This window comes from Astyanax mexicanus, chromosome 15, assembly GCF_023375975.1.
Source record: "Astyanax mexicanus isolate ESR-SI-001 chromosome 15, AstMex3_surface, whole genome shotgun sequence".
Taxonomy (NCBI): domain Eukaryota; kingdom Metazoa; phylum Chordata; class Actinopteri; order Characiformes; family Acestrorhamphidae; genus Astyanax; species Astyanax mexicanus.
Window position 1 is genome coordinate 39,314,624 of NC_064422.1, and position 16,656 is coordinate 39,331,279.

Genomic DNA, 16,656 nt, shown 5'->3' on the forward strand with positions numbered 1-16,656 from the left:
GTAAGTGGTGCTCACCATTTACTATCTGGTGCTCACCACTTTTTACATAAAAAAAGAAATACACCACGTCCCTTCAGGGGCTCCGTACGTATTAAAGCATATTCATTATCATTTTTTTGAGGGTCTTTTATTTTCTTTATTAGTTTTGTAAAAAAAAATAAACAAACAAAAAAAAAACTGCTGTATAACAGCAATAGAACTCGTGGTCGTGTTTTATCGCAAATACAGTCCCTCTCGTGATCTATTGCTTCAGTAAACAATTGGGACGCACCAAAGTGTTGCTGAGAATTCAGAATTCTGAATGAGAAAACCTGCAGAATCAACCTTCAGCAGTGTTTCCTAATATCTGCTGCGTCCTTGATTGAACTGGCACTAATGGCAGCATCGAGGCCCTGGATCCAGCTAACTGACCGGGCCTGGGGTCAATCCGCAGCATATCTGTGCACCTGCACTGCTGTTGGGCAACAAGACAGAGAGACAGTTGTTCATATTGTTTTTTTTTGAACAATTTCAGTGTTTCAAAGCTCGGGTGGGAGTAAGTGATGTTTTTGTGAGTGTGTGTGTGTGTGTGTGCGTGTGTGTGTGTTTAGCAGATGCAGCTGGACTCCTTAGCTTGAAAACACACACACACAAATACAGAGAGCGAGAGGAAGAGGAATCTGGTATGAAGATATGGCTCGTACCAAGGCCTGAAGTTCAAGGCTGCAGGTCAAGGGCCTGGTGGAAAGAGAAAAGCACTCAGAAAAAAACAAAAAACAACAACAAAACAAACAATATTTTGCACCAAATACCACAAACTGGCATCAACCTGCAGGTTGTAGTTATTAAATGCCATTTAGACAAAGGACACTTGTCACTGACTGAATAAAACATGTATTCTTTTTAAATAAATATAACCAGCAGGTGGTGCTATTGTTCAAATAAAAGCAAATAGCACTGGCTGAACTGGCTTTATTCAGCTTATTCTTTAGGTAATTATTACAACTATTTGTATCTGTTTAGTCTAATGATTTTTATGTAACTTTAAAGAATAAAATACAAACCAAATTGTTGTTACCATATATATTTTTTTCCCGTACATTAAACTGAATAACAATATTTAACAGTGTTTTTGTTTTTTGTTCGTATAGTGATAAAATAAATTTTATTAACTCATTAACTATTGTTCAAACTGGCTTAATTCAAATGAAATTATGTAGCCCTCCTAATGAAATTAATTCTAAATATTATAATTTGAGTTGAACAAACCTCATTTAATTGCTTGTTTTTGTTTTAGGTAAATTTTGTTTAAGGTGAAACTGATTAACCACATTTAACAGTATATTTAAACAGTATATTTGTACAGTGAATTAATAATCTACAGCTCTGGGAAAAAAATGATGATTTTCTTTGATTTTACCAAATTGAAAACCTCTGGAATATAATCAAGAGGATTGGCATAACGTTATCCAAAAGCAGTGTGTAAGACTGGTGGAGGAGAACATGATGCCAAGATGCATGAAAATTGTGATTAAAAACCAGGGTTATTCCACCAAATATTGATTTCTGAATTCTTAAAACTTTATGAATATGAACTTGTTTTTATGCATTATTTGAGGTCTGAGAGCTTTTTTTTTGTTATTTCATCCATTTCTCATTTTCTGCAAATAAATGCTCTAATTACAATATTTTACTTGGAATTTGGGAGAAATGTTGTTTGTAGTTTATAGAATAGCTTTTTACTCTTTAAGGAAAAGTGTAAAAGTACTGCTTTCAAAACTACTTATACTATAAAAGTAAAAGTAATGTAAGGGGGAAAATGCCATTAAGAACAAAAGCTTAGGCCACAGTAAGGACAATGCTGCATCCATTTCTGTCTGCTGCTTGAGAACTTGGGACAGTATTAGCCAGCAGACTTCATCTGAGGGAGGGATCTGTACTACTGTCTGTGGAAAGTCAGCAGTTGAGGGAGATACTACTGAAAGTAAGTACTTTCAAATAATGAGTTTTGTGCTTACATTACAGTTAAGCATGAAGTGGCTTGTTTTGTCATTTAGCACAAGCTAACACTAATGTGTAGTGAATGCTCAACATATACATGATGTGGCCAGCCACTGCTTATTCGCATAAAAGTGACAGAGCCCTTAAACAGCTCATTCTGAAGCTAGCTAGATCTCTTTGAGATGTGAGAGAATGATTTTTTGCAAAGAATTTCATGTTTTGAATAACTCACAGACCTGTTCTAAATTTTAATACATTTGAATCACAAAGACAGACAGGCATAAAAGAAACTTTTTTTTATTTCTGTAATACCATATATAATGCAACAATTGCATATCTTTGGCAAAAATAAACTTTATAAACATTTTATTAACAGAGGTTAGCTTACAAAACCAAAAGGTTGAGTCTGTCAGACAGACATGGCAGACAAATGTGAGCAAACTGATTGGATTGGCAGCTCTGAATTGGGAAATGGGAAATAATAGAAATAATAATAACAGGGAAATAATCATCACTCTCCTGTATCATGAGGTTATCATTATTATCATATCAATAATCTGGGAGAAGCAAGTGACTGCTTTAATAACCTTCAAACGTAATACTACAACTCTGTCCCGTCCTCACAGCCCTCTCCATGATGATAATAATAATAATAATAATAATAATAATAATAATACTTGCATTCTGGGTTTATCACTATATACAGATCAGGGGTAATTGGCAGCCTTGGTGAGAATATCTGGGCATCAACTGAACTTCACAATGGCAGGCAGTTTAAGTAGTAGAATTAAATTGGGGAGGTTTTAAAGACCCCCATCATCAGGGATCGACATCAGGACTCCACCGTCACCTGGGTTTAAATCTGTATCAGTAGCTGTATCAGGCTTTTGTTCAATAGGCTCAGTCATTCTAAAGGCCTGTAAGAAAATATTGATATCAATATTGTATTATATCTTAATATTATTTAGTTTTGCAATACCGTATTCATTCATAAAAACACAGCATCGATTTAGAATTATTAGCACATGTAAATGTGTCAGAATTGGTGTCAGAAGTGGTTCATTTTCTCTATTACTAGATAGCAGTGTTGTACCCACTGTTCTGATTGGATAACAAACTCCATATACAGCACTGGAAAAAAAAAAAAGAGACCACTTAAAAATGAAGAGTTTCTCTGATTTTACCAAAATTAAATTGAAAACCTCTGGAATATAATCAAGAGGAAGATGGATGATCACAAGCCATCAAACCAAACTGAACTGCTTGAATTTTTGCACCAGGAGTAAAGGCATAAAGTTATCCAAAAGCAGTGTGTAAGACTGGTGGAGGAGAACATGATGCCAAGATGCATAAAAACTGTGATTAAAAACCAGGGTTATTCCACCAAATATTGATTTCTGAACTCTTACAACTTTATGAATATGAACTTTTTTGCTTTTGTTTTTTCAGCCATTTCTTATTTTCTGCAAACAAATGCTCTAAATGACAATATTTTTATTTGGTATTTGATAAAAATGTTGTCCGTAGTTTATAGAATAAAACAACAATGTTGATTTTACTCAAACATTTACCTATAAAGAGCAAAATCAGAAAAACTGATTTAGAAACTGAAGTGGTCTCTTATTTTTTTCCCAGAGCTGTATATACTCAATATATTGCAAGACAATTCTCTATGATATTTAATGGCAACTGTGTTACTCTTGGGTCTTAGGCAATTCTTATGTTTCAATAAAAATATCCATATTAGATGCCACACATCGATAATATATAACAAACAAAAATCATACAATATATCGCAATACCAATATTTTCTCCCACACCCAACAATTCATTATGTCCAAGCCTGAGTACCAGGTGCAGTGGTTCCTGATTAAGGGATGTATTAGGGTTTAATATAGGCATAATTAGAAATAAATGGCAATGCTATTTCTTACTTTCTTATTTAGGCAGATCAAGTCTGAAAACAACCCGAAAAACAACATAACTTAAACACTTAAAACCCAAAAGAACAAAACCAAAATGTGGCGACAGCTGGAACTGGCAGCTGTCAGAGATCTTCCTTGAGAATTCCATAGAAACGAAAACCCAAATTGAGTGAAATTGGACAGAGAATCCCGCAAATAGTCCGGTAGAGGGACAGCGCTGTGCAGATCCAGTCTTATCCGTGTCAGATCCAGTCTCAGAGAGAGCATTCTTTAAATTAGACTGCTCCAGTCAGTCTCTCACCCACTTCTGACTGCGTTCAGCAACTTCACCACACGTTTCAACTTCCTCTCTCATCAGCTCAACTTCCTGTAGGCCTGTTCCCATGACTTCCTCCCAAAAAAAAGGGTTAGCTGCAGAAACGCGAGTGTTTTTTCCTCTCTTGGCTGCACCAGTCTGACCCTCAGCTGCTGTTCGTCCAGAGTCTGCATTGTCTCTGGTTTCCTCTCGAGCGTAAGGAGGTTCTCTCTGGAGGTTGTCTCTGTGTGTGGTGCAGAAGTTCTCACAGCTCCCAAAGTCTCCTGAAACTGTCCTTTAACTGTCCAACTGCTGTCCACTGAGGCTCTCAAGAGCTTGCACCAGAAACACAAGAAAAACTCCCAGATGTGAGCAATATTAGTGGTGGTGGTGATGATAATGATGACGATGTGGGTATTTAATTGGCAGGGTGACTTAAGCAACTCAAATGAGTTATTGTGTAACTCAACTGAGTAACTGTGTTACTCAATTAAGTAACTATGTAACTCAACTGATTAACTGCATAACTCAACTGAGTAACTGCGTAGCTCACCTGAGTAACTGCGTAACACAAATGAGTTCCTATGCAACTCAACAGAGGAACTCAACTGAGTAACTGTGCAACTCAACTGAGTAACCATGTAAGTCAATTGAGTAACTGAGTAACTCAAATGAGTTCTTATGCAACTCAATAGAGTAACTGGCTAACTTAATTGAGTTTCTGTGTAACTCAACTAAGGAATTTAATTGAGTAACTGAGTAACTCAAATGAGTAAATGCATAACTTAATTGAGTTCCTAAGCAACTCAACTGAGTAACTGTGTAACTCAATTGATAACTGTGTAACTCAACTGATTAACAATGCAACTCAATTAAAGTACAGTGTAACTCAAATGAGTTCCTATGTAATTCAAGTGAGTAACTGTGTGACTTAAATGAGTTCCTGTGTAACTCAAGTGAATTCCTTTGTAACTAAAATGAGTTTCTGAGTAGCTAAATTGTAACTCAGTTGAGCAATTATCTAAATCAGTTAAGTATAACTCAAGTGAGATCCTTTGTAACTAAAATAAATGTTGGTGTAGCTAAACTGTAACTCAGTTGAGTGTAACTCAGATAAGTATTCGTCTAACTCAGCTGGGTATAACTCAAGTGAGACCTTTTGTGACTAAAATAGGTTTTGGTGTAGCTAAACTGTAACTCAGTGGAGTATAACTCAGATAAGTAATCGTGTAACTTAGTTAAGTAACTGTGTAACTCAGTTGAGTACAACTCAGTTGAGTAATTGTGTAATCTAGTTGAGAATAACTCAGTTGAGTAACTGTGTAACTTAGTTGAGTATAACTCAGTTGAGTAATTGTGTAACTCAGTTGAGTATAACTCAGATAAGTAGTTGTGTAACTCAGTTGAGTAACCGTGTAACTCAGTTGAGTAACAATGTAACACAAATGAGTTCCTGAAGACAGTAAGAGGGTGAATCATTCTGCCTCACCATGTTGCTTTCTATATTTGCTCAAATGCTAAAGCAGAACACAGACCTATGAGCCAGGAGTTACTGATATGGGGATTGATGATATTGGGACATCAATGCGGGAAACGTGAACGTGATGGCACACGACTACACTGACCACACAGATAAATGGTGAACGTGCATGCAAAGAGCAACAGCTTGCTTTTCAGGCTGTTAATCTCCACGACCGTATGAATGACACTACAGCCACACTGCTCAGGGAAACACAGATCCGGGATGAAGAGGTGTGAAAAGTCACGTGGGTTTGACATCATAGCTGCGATAGCACAGGGCTCCAGGGGGACATGCCATCATCACCCGTCACTTCACCAGACAGAAATACAAAAAACGGCAGTACAAAAATAAAATAACTACAAGTATTTTAGGTCAACTAATTATTGCATTTGTCTTTGTATCGTATTTCTCAACCAAAGTCTTAAGATCCAAAATCAATGGCACTTTAATATTTCTCGTTTGCTTCTTTTTTTTTCTTCTTATTTAGCATTTTTTTTCTTCGTTTTCTTCTCTATGATGAAGCCCAAGCTGTTTTGGGAGTTTTTGTGAAATCCATGCATTCATTCTCAGTATATAAATAAGTTTGTGTTGTTTTCTTTTCTTCTTTTTTTTTGTTTTTTAAAGATGTGGAAGCATGCAAATCCTCTCCTCTGGGTTCATCTTTTCTTCCCCCTTAACAAATTATTCTTATAAATTATTTTCATAAATGTAACTTAATGTAATGTAATGTTGGGGGTGGATCGTCTGGGGAAAAATGTGCATTTTTTCCGTTCTTTTAACTCTCTTTCCCGTACAACAAAAGAAAGCGTCAGTATGGCTTTTCTCTCCTGTGTGTGTGTGTGTTTGTGTATATGTGTTAGTATTGCCTGTTTGATGAGATGATAGGGATTTTTTTTTTGATCCATGTTTTCGGAAAAGAAAAAAAATTAAATAAAAAGAATTAAATAAAAGAAAACTCTCAAACCAAACGCCAAAGAGCAGGGGTCCAGAGGAGAGGGGCCGGACAGGCCACAGAAACCAGTCACATATTAAGGGGGCGGGGGGTAAAGGGGTCAGCAGGCGGAGGAACCCGGGCTTCATTTACTGTTGAGTTTTCTGCTCTTGCGTCTCGAGGCGCCCAGGCTGGTGCGGATGCCGGCCAGGTGCAGGAGCGAACCAGCCGCCTCCTTCAGCTCCTCGTCCAACTCGGCCCGGGGGTCTCGCCTGGCCCGCTTTGCCGACGGGAGGCTGCGTATGACGGTGTGGCCGCTGAGGGCGGCGGCGGCATGTGCTGCGCTCCTGTCCTGCTCCTCGTGCGCGGCCAGACGAGGCGGCTGCTGTTGTGAATGGGACACGAGGCTGCTGCTGTAGGTGTGGTCCTGCTTCGGATCCCGACTCACAACCACGAGGTCTCGCCGCGACAGGTCTATAGGACCCTCTTGATCACCTGAGACAAAGAGACAAAAAGATACACAGAAAAATATTAATTAAAATATTGAATTTGGATTCGTATATTATCCATCTGTCCTTAAGCCAACAGCGGAGTATACATACATACACTATTTCCTATTCATAGTTACAGCGCTGATCATGAGTTTCTTTGATTTCACCAAATTGAAAACCTCTGGAATGTAATCAAGAGGAAGATGGATGATCACAAGCCATCAAACCACCAAACTGAACTGCTTGAATTTCTGCACCAGGAGTAAAGCCATAAAGTTATCCAAAAGCAGTGTGTAAGACTGGTGGAGGAGAACATGATGCCAAGATGCATGATGAAAACTGTGATTAAAAACCAGGGTTATTCCACCAAATATTCATTTCTGAACTCTTAAAACTTTATGAATATGAACTTGTTGTTTTCTTTGCATTATTTTAGGTATGAAAGCTCTGCATCTTTTTCTTGTTATTTCAACCATTTCTCATTTTCTGCAAATAAATGCTCTAAATGACAATATTTTTATTTGGAATTTGGGAGAAATGTTGTCCGTAGTTTATAAAATAAAACAACAATTTTCATTTTACTCAAACATAAACCTATAAATAGCAAAACCAGAGAAACTGATTCAGAAACTAAAGTGGTCTCTTAATTTTTACAGAGCTGTATCTAGTGTAGTCTAGGAGTCATAATCACAGGGCATCACACAATACGATATCACAATGCGTAGTACTTATTCTACTTAATATATATTACAAGACAATTCTCTACGATACTTCACAGCATCTGTTTTACTAAAGAGGATAAAATACTCCTAAGTAATCAAATACCAGGAATTATAGATTTTTTTTTTGTGTCAGTTTCACAGAATTTCACAACCAGTTTTTTTCACCGTAGATTTGCCCTATTCATTTGATTATAGTGCCACCATGTGGAGTAATTAAGCAGTGGTAAACATTGGTAATTCTATTTAGTGGGTGAGTCTAAGGGAGTTTAGAGTGCCTAGCGTACCAAAAATCGTCAGTGCGCCTTATGTATGAATTCTATCAGTCAGGTTGTAAAAAACAGTAAAGCCACCGAGTGAAGATTTTAGTGACATTTCTCCAGTGCTAAGGCTGGAGCAGTGTTAGCATTAGCCGCTAACCACAACGCTAGCTCTTTCGCCAGTCAGAGGTGAATATATCGAACTGTAGTCTGCGTGTTTACCGTGTTAAAACAAGCTATGTGGGATAAAACCACTAGCTAATATCGCCCTGGCTTACCTCAGTGTAGCGCTGTCAGGCTAGCGCTGCTGCTAACTGCGCTGTTAAAAATATTGGAAATCTAAGCTTAATGTAAATAAATGAAAGCACTTTTCTCTCCCCAAAAAAAGTTTTTCAGGAGAGAAATCTGTGTTGATTAACATCCAGCGCTTGTTTTCAGTTTTAACGGTGTGCCTAGTGTAGGTCATGTGTGAATTCTTTAATTTCGATATTACTGTTTTAATTTATTGTGTTTTCTGCTACTGTGAGGAACCACAGCAAGTGTTTGATAACATTGGTTACTATTATGACAGAATGTCTAAACTAATTATTAATTGATACTAGTTAAGACATAATAAATCATTACAAACTTTTAAACAAATGTCTCAATTACTTATGATTAACAACATTTTTAAGCATTCAAATTTAGTAACGTTTAATAATGTATTAACTACTGTTATAAATAGTAATAATAAGTTATGACATTAATTATCTTATGCATTATAAACTATATTAACATGTGGATTTCTAAGATGTTTTATATATATATACAGTGAGTCCAAGAAGTATTTGATCCCTTGCTGATTTTCTTTGTTTGCCCACTAATAAAGACACTATCCTTCTGCACTTTTAATGGTAGATATATTCTAACATGGAGAGACAGAATATCAAGACAAAAATCCAGAATATAATTTTAAAGAATATATTTTAATTAATTTGTATTTCAATGAGGAAAATAAGTATTTGATCCCTCTTGCCAAACACACTCAATACTTAGTGGCAAAGCCTTTGTTTGCAAGCACAGCGGTGAGACGTTTGTTGTAGTTAACCACAAGTTTAGCACACACACCAGGGGGAATTTTGGCCCACTCTTCTTTGCAGATCCTCTCTAAATCATGAAGGTTGGTGGGCTGTCGCTTGGCAACTCTGACCTTCAGCTCCCTCCATAGATTTTCGATCGGATTGAGGTCTGGCGACTGGCTGGGCCACTCCATGACCTTAATGTGATTTTTCTTGAGCCAATCCTTTGCTGTATGTTTAGGGTCGTTATCATGTTGGAAGACCCAACCACGGCCCATTTTCAGATCCCTGGCAGAGGGGAGGAGGTTGTCCCTCAGGATTGTGCGGTACATGGCTCCATCCATCTTCCCATTGATGCGGTGAAGTAGCCCTGTACCCTTGGCAGAGAAACACCCCCAAAACATTATGCTTCCACCTCCATGCTTGACGGTGGGCACAGTGTTCTTGGGGTCATAGGCAGCATTTTTCTTCCTCCACACATGGCGGGTGGAGTTGAGGCCAAAAAGTTCAATTTTGGTCTCGTCTGACCACAAAACCTTCTCCCGATAACTTGGTTCATCTTTCAAATGATCATTGGCATACTTGAGGCGCGCCTCCACATGTGCTCTCTTTAGCAGGGGTACCTTTCGGGCACTGCAGGATGTGAATCCATTGTTGCGCAAAGTGTTGCCAATTGTTTCCTTGCAAACTGTGGTCCCAGCTGCCTTCAGGTCATTTGCTAACTCCTGCCGAGTGGTTGCAGGACAATTTCTGACCGTTCTCAGCATCATTGCCACCCCACGAGGCGAAATCTTCTTTGGAGCACCGGGCCAAGGTCTGTTGATTGTCATGTTATACTCTTTAAACTTTCTGATAATTGCACCAATAGTTGTTACTTTCACATCCAACACCTTACTAATCTTTTTGTAGCCCATTCCAGCTTTGTGAAGGTCAACAATTCTGACTCTGAGGTCCTGTGACAGCTCTTTGGTTTTACCCATGTTGGAGACTTGAAATCTGTGTGATCTGTCTGATTCTGTGGACAGGTGTTTTTCACACAAGTGATTAGTGAGAACAGGTGGCTTCAGGTCAGGTAACAAGTTGATTGGGAGTGTCTAACTGGTCTGTAAAAGCCAGAACTGCTAATGAATACTAAGGGATCAAATACTTATTTCACTCCATGAAATATAAATCAATTAATATATATTCCTTAGATTTATTTTCTGGATTTTCTTTTTAATATTCTGTCTCTCCATGTAAGAATACATCTACCATTAAAAGTATAGAATGATCATGTCTTTATTAGTGGGCCAACGAAGAAAATCAACAAGGGATCAAATACTTCTTGGACTCACTGTATATATTGATGCTTTTTACTGTTTAGCACTTTTTTTACGACATAACTATTGTATTGAACTAGTTTTAGTTTTATATATCAATATTTAAATGCATCTCTCAGCTCGAGCACAGGCAAAAAGCAGGTGTATAATCCACTTTCACATTTAGACTGTAAACATGTATTCACATTCACGCTGAGGACATAAAACAGATGCAAGACAAAAGAAAAGGGGGAGGAGGGGATGGGAGGAGGCAGAGAGATGGATGAGATCTGTACGATGGTGTTCTCTTACATGGGTCAATGTTCTGCTCTGAGGCAGACTTTAAGAGCATCATGGCAGTGGCAGCATCAAAATCAGATTCTGAAACGAGAAAGAAACATTGGATGGACACAGGTTTGCGACTGTCAGTGCGCACTAGTCTGTGAGTGTGTGTGTGTGTGTGTGTGTGTGTGTATAAGTGAATGAGTCACTTGCAGCCAGAGCGATCCCTCATTACAAAAGCACCAGTGCCTTGGTTGTCAAGGTTACAAAATCGAGGCGAGGGATGGCGTTTGCGGGCCGTGTGGACCGGCGGAGGATGAACTGAACAAAAGCAGCCGAGATGAGTGATATGCTTAAATGTGTAATGATACGTCTGCTAATGGTGTGTGAAGGATATGACCCGCTTAAAGTCCTTCAGAACAGAATTAATGCACTGAGGATCCAGAGTCAGGTCCACTTACCTTTCATAGAGTAGCCCTGCTCCAGCGGGAACAGGTGACGAGGTGGAGACGAGGCACTGCGGAGACAGAAACAGAGCGGCGATGCTTTAATGTAGTGTAACACACACACAGAGCACACAGTACACTGTAGCACATACTGTAGCTTTACTGTACTGCTGTACTAGCAATCTCTGACCTTGTAACAGTTCAAGTCAATTACAGACACACAGAAACGTCATGCATGATGATTCACTGCCATTCTAACCAAGATATATTTTTAATTACTGAGGAGTGTCTAAATATACAATATATACAGCAATCAAGCATTACACTACGACCATTATATGACCATAGTTTCTACAGCCATTATCCAATTATCTTCTTTAATACTCAGTGGTTTTCTATCCTGTGGGTCCCTGACCATTGGAGAAATCAGGATAATAAAGTATGCAGATACAGGACTACAGTTTGTAATTTATATAGTACTACAAAGTGTCCTAGAAGGATGTTCTTTACATTGTTTCAAACTTTTCATAATGAATGGACTATAAAAATAAAATTGATTGGAATAAAATATATTTACATTGAATTGTACTGAAAGGTCTTTGGGTGACAGCGACAATATATCATTGTGATATTTGCAATATTAAAACTTACAGGGTTTTTACCAAATTTTCCAAATTTACAAAGATTAGTGATCCAACATGTCTTGCTATGAACAATAGAACCTGTGCATCAACAATTAAAGTAAAAAATAAATAAATAAAAACGTTTTTATTATTCTATAAACTACAGACATCATTTCCCCCAAATTTAGAGCATTTATTTATAGAAAATGAGAAATGGCTGAAATGACAAAACGATGCAGAGCTTTCAGACCTCAAATAATGCAAAGAAAACAAGTTCATATTCATAAAGTTTTAAGAGTTCAGAAATCAATATTTGGTGGAATAACCCTGGTTTTTAATCACAGTTTTCATGCATCTTGGCATCATGTTCTCCTCCACCAGTCTTACACACTGCTTTTGGATAACTTTATGCCTTTACTCCTGGTGCAAAAATTCAAGCAGTTCAGTTTGGTTTGATGGCTTGTGATCATCCATCTTCCTCTTGATTATATTCCAGAGGTTTTCAATTTGGTAAAATCAAAGAAACTCATAATGTTTAAGTGCTCTCTTATAAAATATGTAACTGATTCAGCTGATTGAGACATTCATTAGCAATCAAAAACACTTGGCTATAATGGCAGTTAAACAAACAAAACGTAGAAATGAAAGTGAAAGATCCAGACTAACGCTGTCCTCAGCCTGTAACTCTAAAAGTACAGAGCGGAGTGTACCTGGGAGGGGAGGCAGGTGGGGTGTAGAAGGCGTGTGCATTTGGGAAATGCAGTTTCTTCAGCGCTTGCATCAGAGTGGGCCGGAACTCCGGATGGACGCACCACAGCGAGCCTTTCCCATTGGTCTGAATCAAAGAGGGGGGAGGGGTTAAAATTCCAAGAAACCAGTTTGACATCAGCAAATGCAGATTGGGACAGAGCTTTCAGGAAATAGCCTACTATGACTGTATTCCACTGCATGGCTTACTCACATAACCACACACCTGCTCCACAACAACACGCTACCAGATGCTTCAGCGCGCTGATCACTCATACATGATACACTTCTGCAAAATCCCCCAAACCAGCACAGCAACACACAACACACATTTTAAAGCATCTGTGCATGTGTGTGTGTGTCTGCGCCAATGTGCATTAGGGGTGGGTGATATGGCAATATGACAAAACACTGAAAAATATTTTATGATTTTCAAGAATATAACGGGGCTGTGTATTGGCTAGAACTTCACAATATGCTATGTTTCACAATACAGGAGTTAGAATCCATTATATTGCAATACTGTTATCTAATAATTACAAATCTATCCTGTTTTTAAAATGCAATAATAAAATATCAGATCAATTTAAATTTTTATCAGTTTAAGCTTCTCTAACGTTTTTCAGGTTTCAGATTCGCAGCACTAAGCTTTACCAGTATATGAAGCAGTTTGGTGTGTGTTCACGTTGGGTAGAGTAAGGCAGAACAAGGTAGAGCTCCATTTATCCCACTCTCTACTAAGGGTGGGCAATATTATATCGTATACAATATATCGTGACACAGAAATATCATGATATTAAAAATCCATATCGTGACAATAGGGCTGTTCTGTCTTAAAAGTAGTCTATTATTTACTGTGAAGCTTTAGGTGTATTTATTGTATAATTGTTTTAGTTGCAGTTTATATACACACACTAAATATTCTGCAATATTATTTGCTGCATTATATTATTTTATGCTATATTATTTATTTTGCCACATTATGATTATTCTGTTATACTATTATACTCGATTCCTGAAATGAATGAATTATTTTAGTTTCCTATATCGCCAAGTATATCGTTATCGCAAAAATACCCTGAAATATCGTGATATTATTTTAGAGCCATATCGCCCACCCCTACTCTCTACCTCACTTCTGCCTTACTCTACCTGGCTGTACCTCAATCTACCTTGCTCTACCTCACTCTCTGCCTCAGTCTCTGCCTCACACTACCTTAACTTTATCTCACACTTCCCCTCTGTACCTGTCTCTACCTGGCTCTGCCTCACTGTACCTTGCTCTACCTGGCTCTGCCTCATTGTACCTTGCTCTACCTGGCTCTGCCTCACTGTACCTTGCTCTACCTGGCTATACCTCATGCTACCTTGCTCTACAACGCTCTACCTCACTCTGCCAGCCTCTGCCTCATACTACCTCAACTTTTTTTACACTACCTCCCTCTACCTGGCTCTGCCTTGTTTTACTTTGCTCTACCTCACTCTACCTTGTATTTCCTCACTCTACCATACTCTATCTGGCTCTGCCTCAGTCTACCTCTACTCTATCTCACTCTACCTTTTCTATCTTGCTCTTGCTGGATCTGCCTCATTCTGCCTCATTCTACCTGCCTATACCTCACTCTACCTTGCTCTACAAAACTTTACCTGTCTCTGCCTCACTCTGCCTCCACCTCACGCTACATGGGCCTACCTCACTCTACCTCACCTTTCTTAGCACTGCCTGATTCTACTAACTCTACCCTGTGACGCCTTGCTTTACCTTGCTCTACCACACTCTAACTGACTCTACTTCGCGTTACCTCGTTTTGCCTCGCTCTACCTCCAGCAGCATTATGTCACATAAGTAATGTCTATAGTGTAAACAGCTCCCTCTGTTGCTGCATATCAGTAATGCAGTTTGATTTGTTCATAATTTTAATGCAGCTCTTTCTATGGGTTTAGAAAGCCCTAATAAATACCCAGAAACATTGTGATATAATTTTACGGCCATATCGCCCACCCCTTCTGTGTGTGTGTATGTTTGTACATCTGCGCGTGTGAGGGCACACTGTGGTGAGTATACATAAAGCAGGCTGATCACCTCTGTGAGGTGTGGTCCTGCAGGGTGATATGACCTTGACTCGAATCACCAGCCGTGCTCATAAACAGGAAAGAGGAAACATTGCCATGGCAACAGACACCAGGCCTCTCCATATGAAACCCACAGATTCACACACACACACACACACACACAGACACACACACACGTTAACGCAACACATCAAGGCATTTCTCTTTCTTCACTTCACACCAGAATGAAATGAAAGCTCGGCTCTGCTGCAGTCGTGTTTAACCAGCCGTGCAGCTTCATCTGACAGCCCGCGCTCAAAAAACCCAAACCAGCCCTCGCCTGTTCCAGCCCTGATACACTCACACTGCTCATTACATCTCACACCAACCCACCCGCTTAACCAGCCATATCATAGGCTGTGTTCAGACTGTCAGCCCAAATACGATTCTGGCATATCTAGATTATATCCAGATTGAGTTTGATAGTTTAGACAGACTGAATCCACATAAAATCAGATTTTTACTAAATATTTGGGTTCTATTACCTATTACCTGAAATTTGAAAGCATTCCAGTTATACCTTTCAATATTTGGACACTATTTTTTAATATATACTGTATATACAGCCATTCAAATTTAGTGTACTCGACTATAACGCTGCACTAAATTTGTTGGACTTATGTAGTTATATGTTGTAAATTTCAACCGGAATGTCCCCACAATTCGGAATTCCTACTTAAAATGTCGACAAGATTTAAAACAGTCTAAAAATGATCAGAATGCGTTCAACTCTTGTGTGACGTCATTTTAGTGCTTGGCAATTTTCACGATTAATTTGGTTAATTCAAATTACAGTTTTAATGTGATTTTTCAATGGATTAATCACGATTTTACATACATTTACAGACATTTTATCGTTTTAATCTAAAATACGCAAAAACGCTACTCATTTCTGAAGTATTTATCCACCATACCTTGGTTACCGATGCCTCACATACATTAACGTGCGCATATTTTCGAAATATGGTATGAGCTCGTTATGAGCTCAGTCCAAAGAATGAGCTCATACCGAAAAAAGTTTCAGGAGTTTTACAGGACTTTCGACACAAACTGGGTGGGATAAAGCACATATTTAGCTAGAAATATATTTTTTAAAAACTGCAGCGTCAGGTAAACCTAGTTTTGAACCATTCTTTTGTCAATTGTGGTTAGATTTTTAGTAGGGGTAGAAAAATCGATTAAAATGCCCAGCACTACATTATTCCCTGCTCCTAAATCCAACAGTAACCTTCATTTTATACAACATAGCTAATCCGCTCTGAGGCCTTCTTACCTTCCCCAGGCTTCGCTCCACCTTGCGGAAGCACTTGTTGAGGGACAGGTTGTGGCGCACCGAGTTCTTCCAGCCAGTGGGGGCGCTGGAGAAATAAGGGAAGTGTTCCAGGATCCAGCCGTAAATGTCTTTCACAGGTAGAGATTTGCTCGGGGACTGCTCTATAGCCATGTAGATGAGCAAGGAGAAGGAAAAAGGAGGCTTCGATTTGAGGGGATCTCTTTCCCCGCCCGGACTTCCGGATGAAACCGAAGAAGTCGAGGACGAGGACAAACTGTGCCCGTGCGGTGAGCTAATACTGCCCTCAATGTCAAACAAGGGCCCACGGCAGGGCTGGGCCTCAGGGCCTCCCAGAGTGAAGTTCTGCAGCAGGTTCTCGTGCAGCCAGTTCAGATTGGTCAACTCGTCGTCCTCAGGCTCGGTCCGAGATCCCCCCGCCCCAGCAGGGCCGATCCGGTCCAGGCTAGTGGCCATAGGGCTCGAGGCACTCTCTGCTTCCGGGAGAGTCCCGGCTCCACACACGCCCTGAGATCCTGGAGATTCTGCTTTCTTATCTGGAGACATGCCGATTATTGGACCCATCAAACCAGGAGGATCTGTGGAGACAAAGCAAATAGAAGTGTGACTGTGACTGAAGTGGACTGTATTTAAATATTACAATATTAAGCCTTACTGTGTTGTCACATTATTAAAA

General features: G+C 39.1%; 1 protein-coding gene across 3 annotated transcripts in view; it reads right to left on the bottom strand.

Moving 5' to 3' along the window:
• Positions 1 to 3,622: 3,622 nt before the first annotated feature.
• foxn2b (forkhead box N2b) overlaps positions 3,623 to 16,656 on the bottom strand; it is a 38,011-nt gene continuing 24,977 nt past the window's right edge. For all 3 annotated transcript variants that reach the window (XM_049464569.1, XM_022670346.2, XM_049464570.1), the window contains 5 exons: positions 15,963 to 16,558; positions 12,541 to 12,665; positions 11,223 to 11,278; positions 10,792 to 10,860; positions 3,623 to 7,148 (listed from right to left, as the gene is read on the bottom strand). In XM_049464569.1, coding sequence (XP_049320526.1) covers positions 6,799 to 7,148; positions 10,792 to 10,860; positions 11,223 to 11,278; positions 12,541 to 12,665; positions 15,963 to 16,544 — 1,182 coding nt within the window. In that variant the 5' untranslated portion in view covers positions 16,545 to 16,558 and the 3' untranslated portion in view covers positions 3,623 to 6,798. The remainder of the gene's footprint in view (positions 7,149 to 10,791; positions 10,861 to 11,222; positions 11,279 to 12,540; positions 12,666 to 15,962; positions 16,559 to 16,656) is intronic.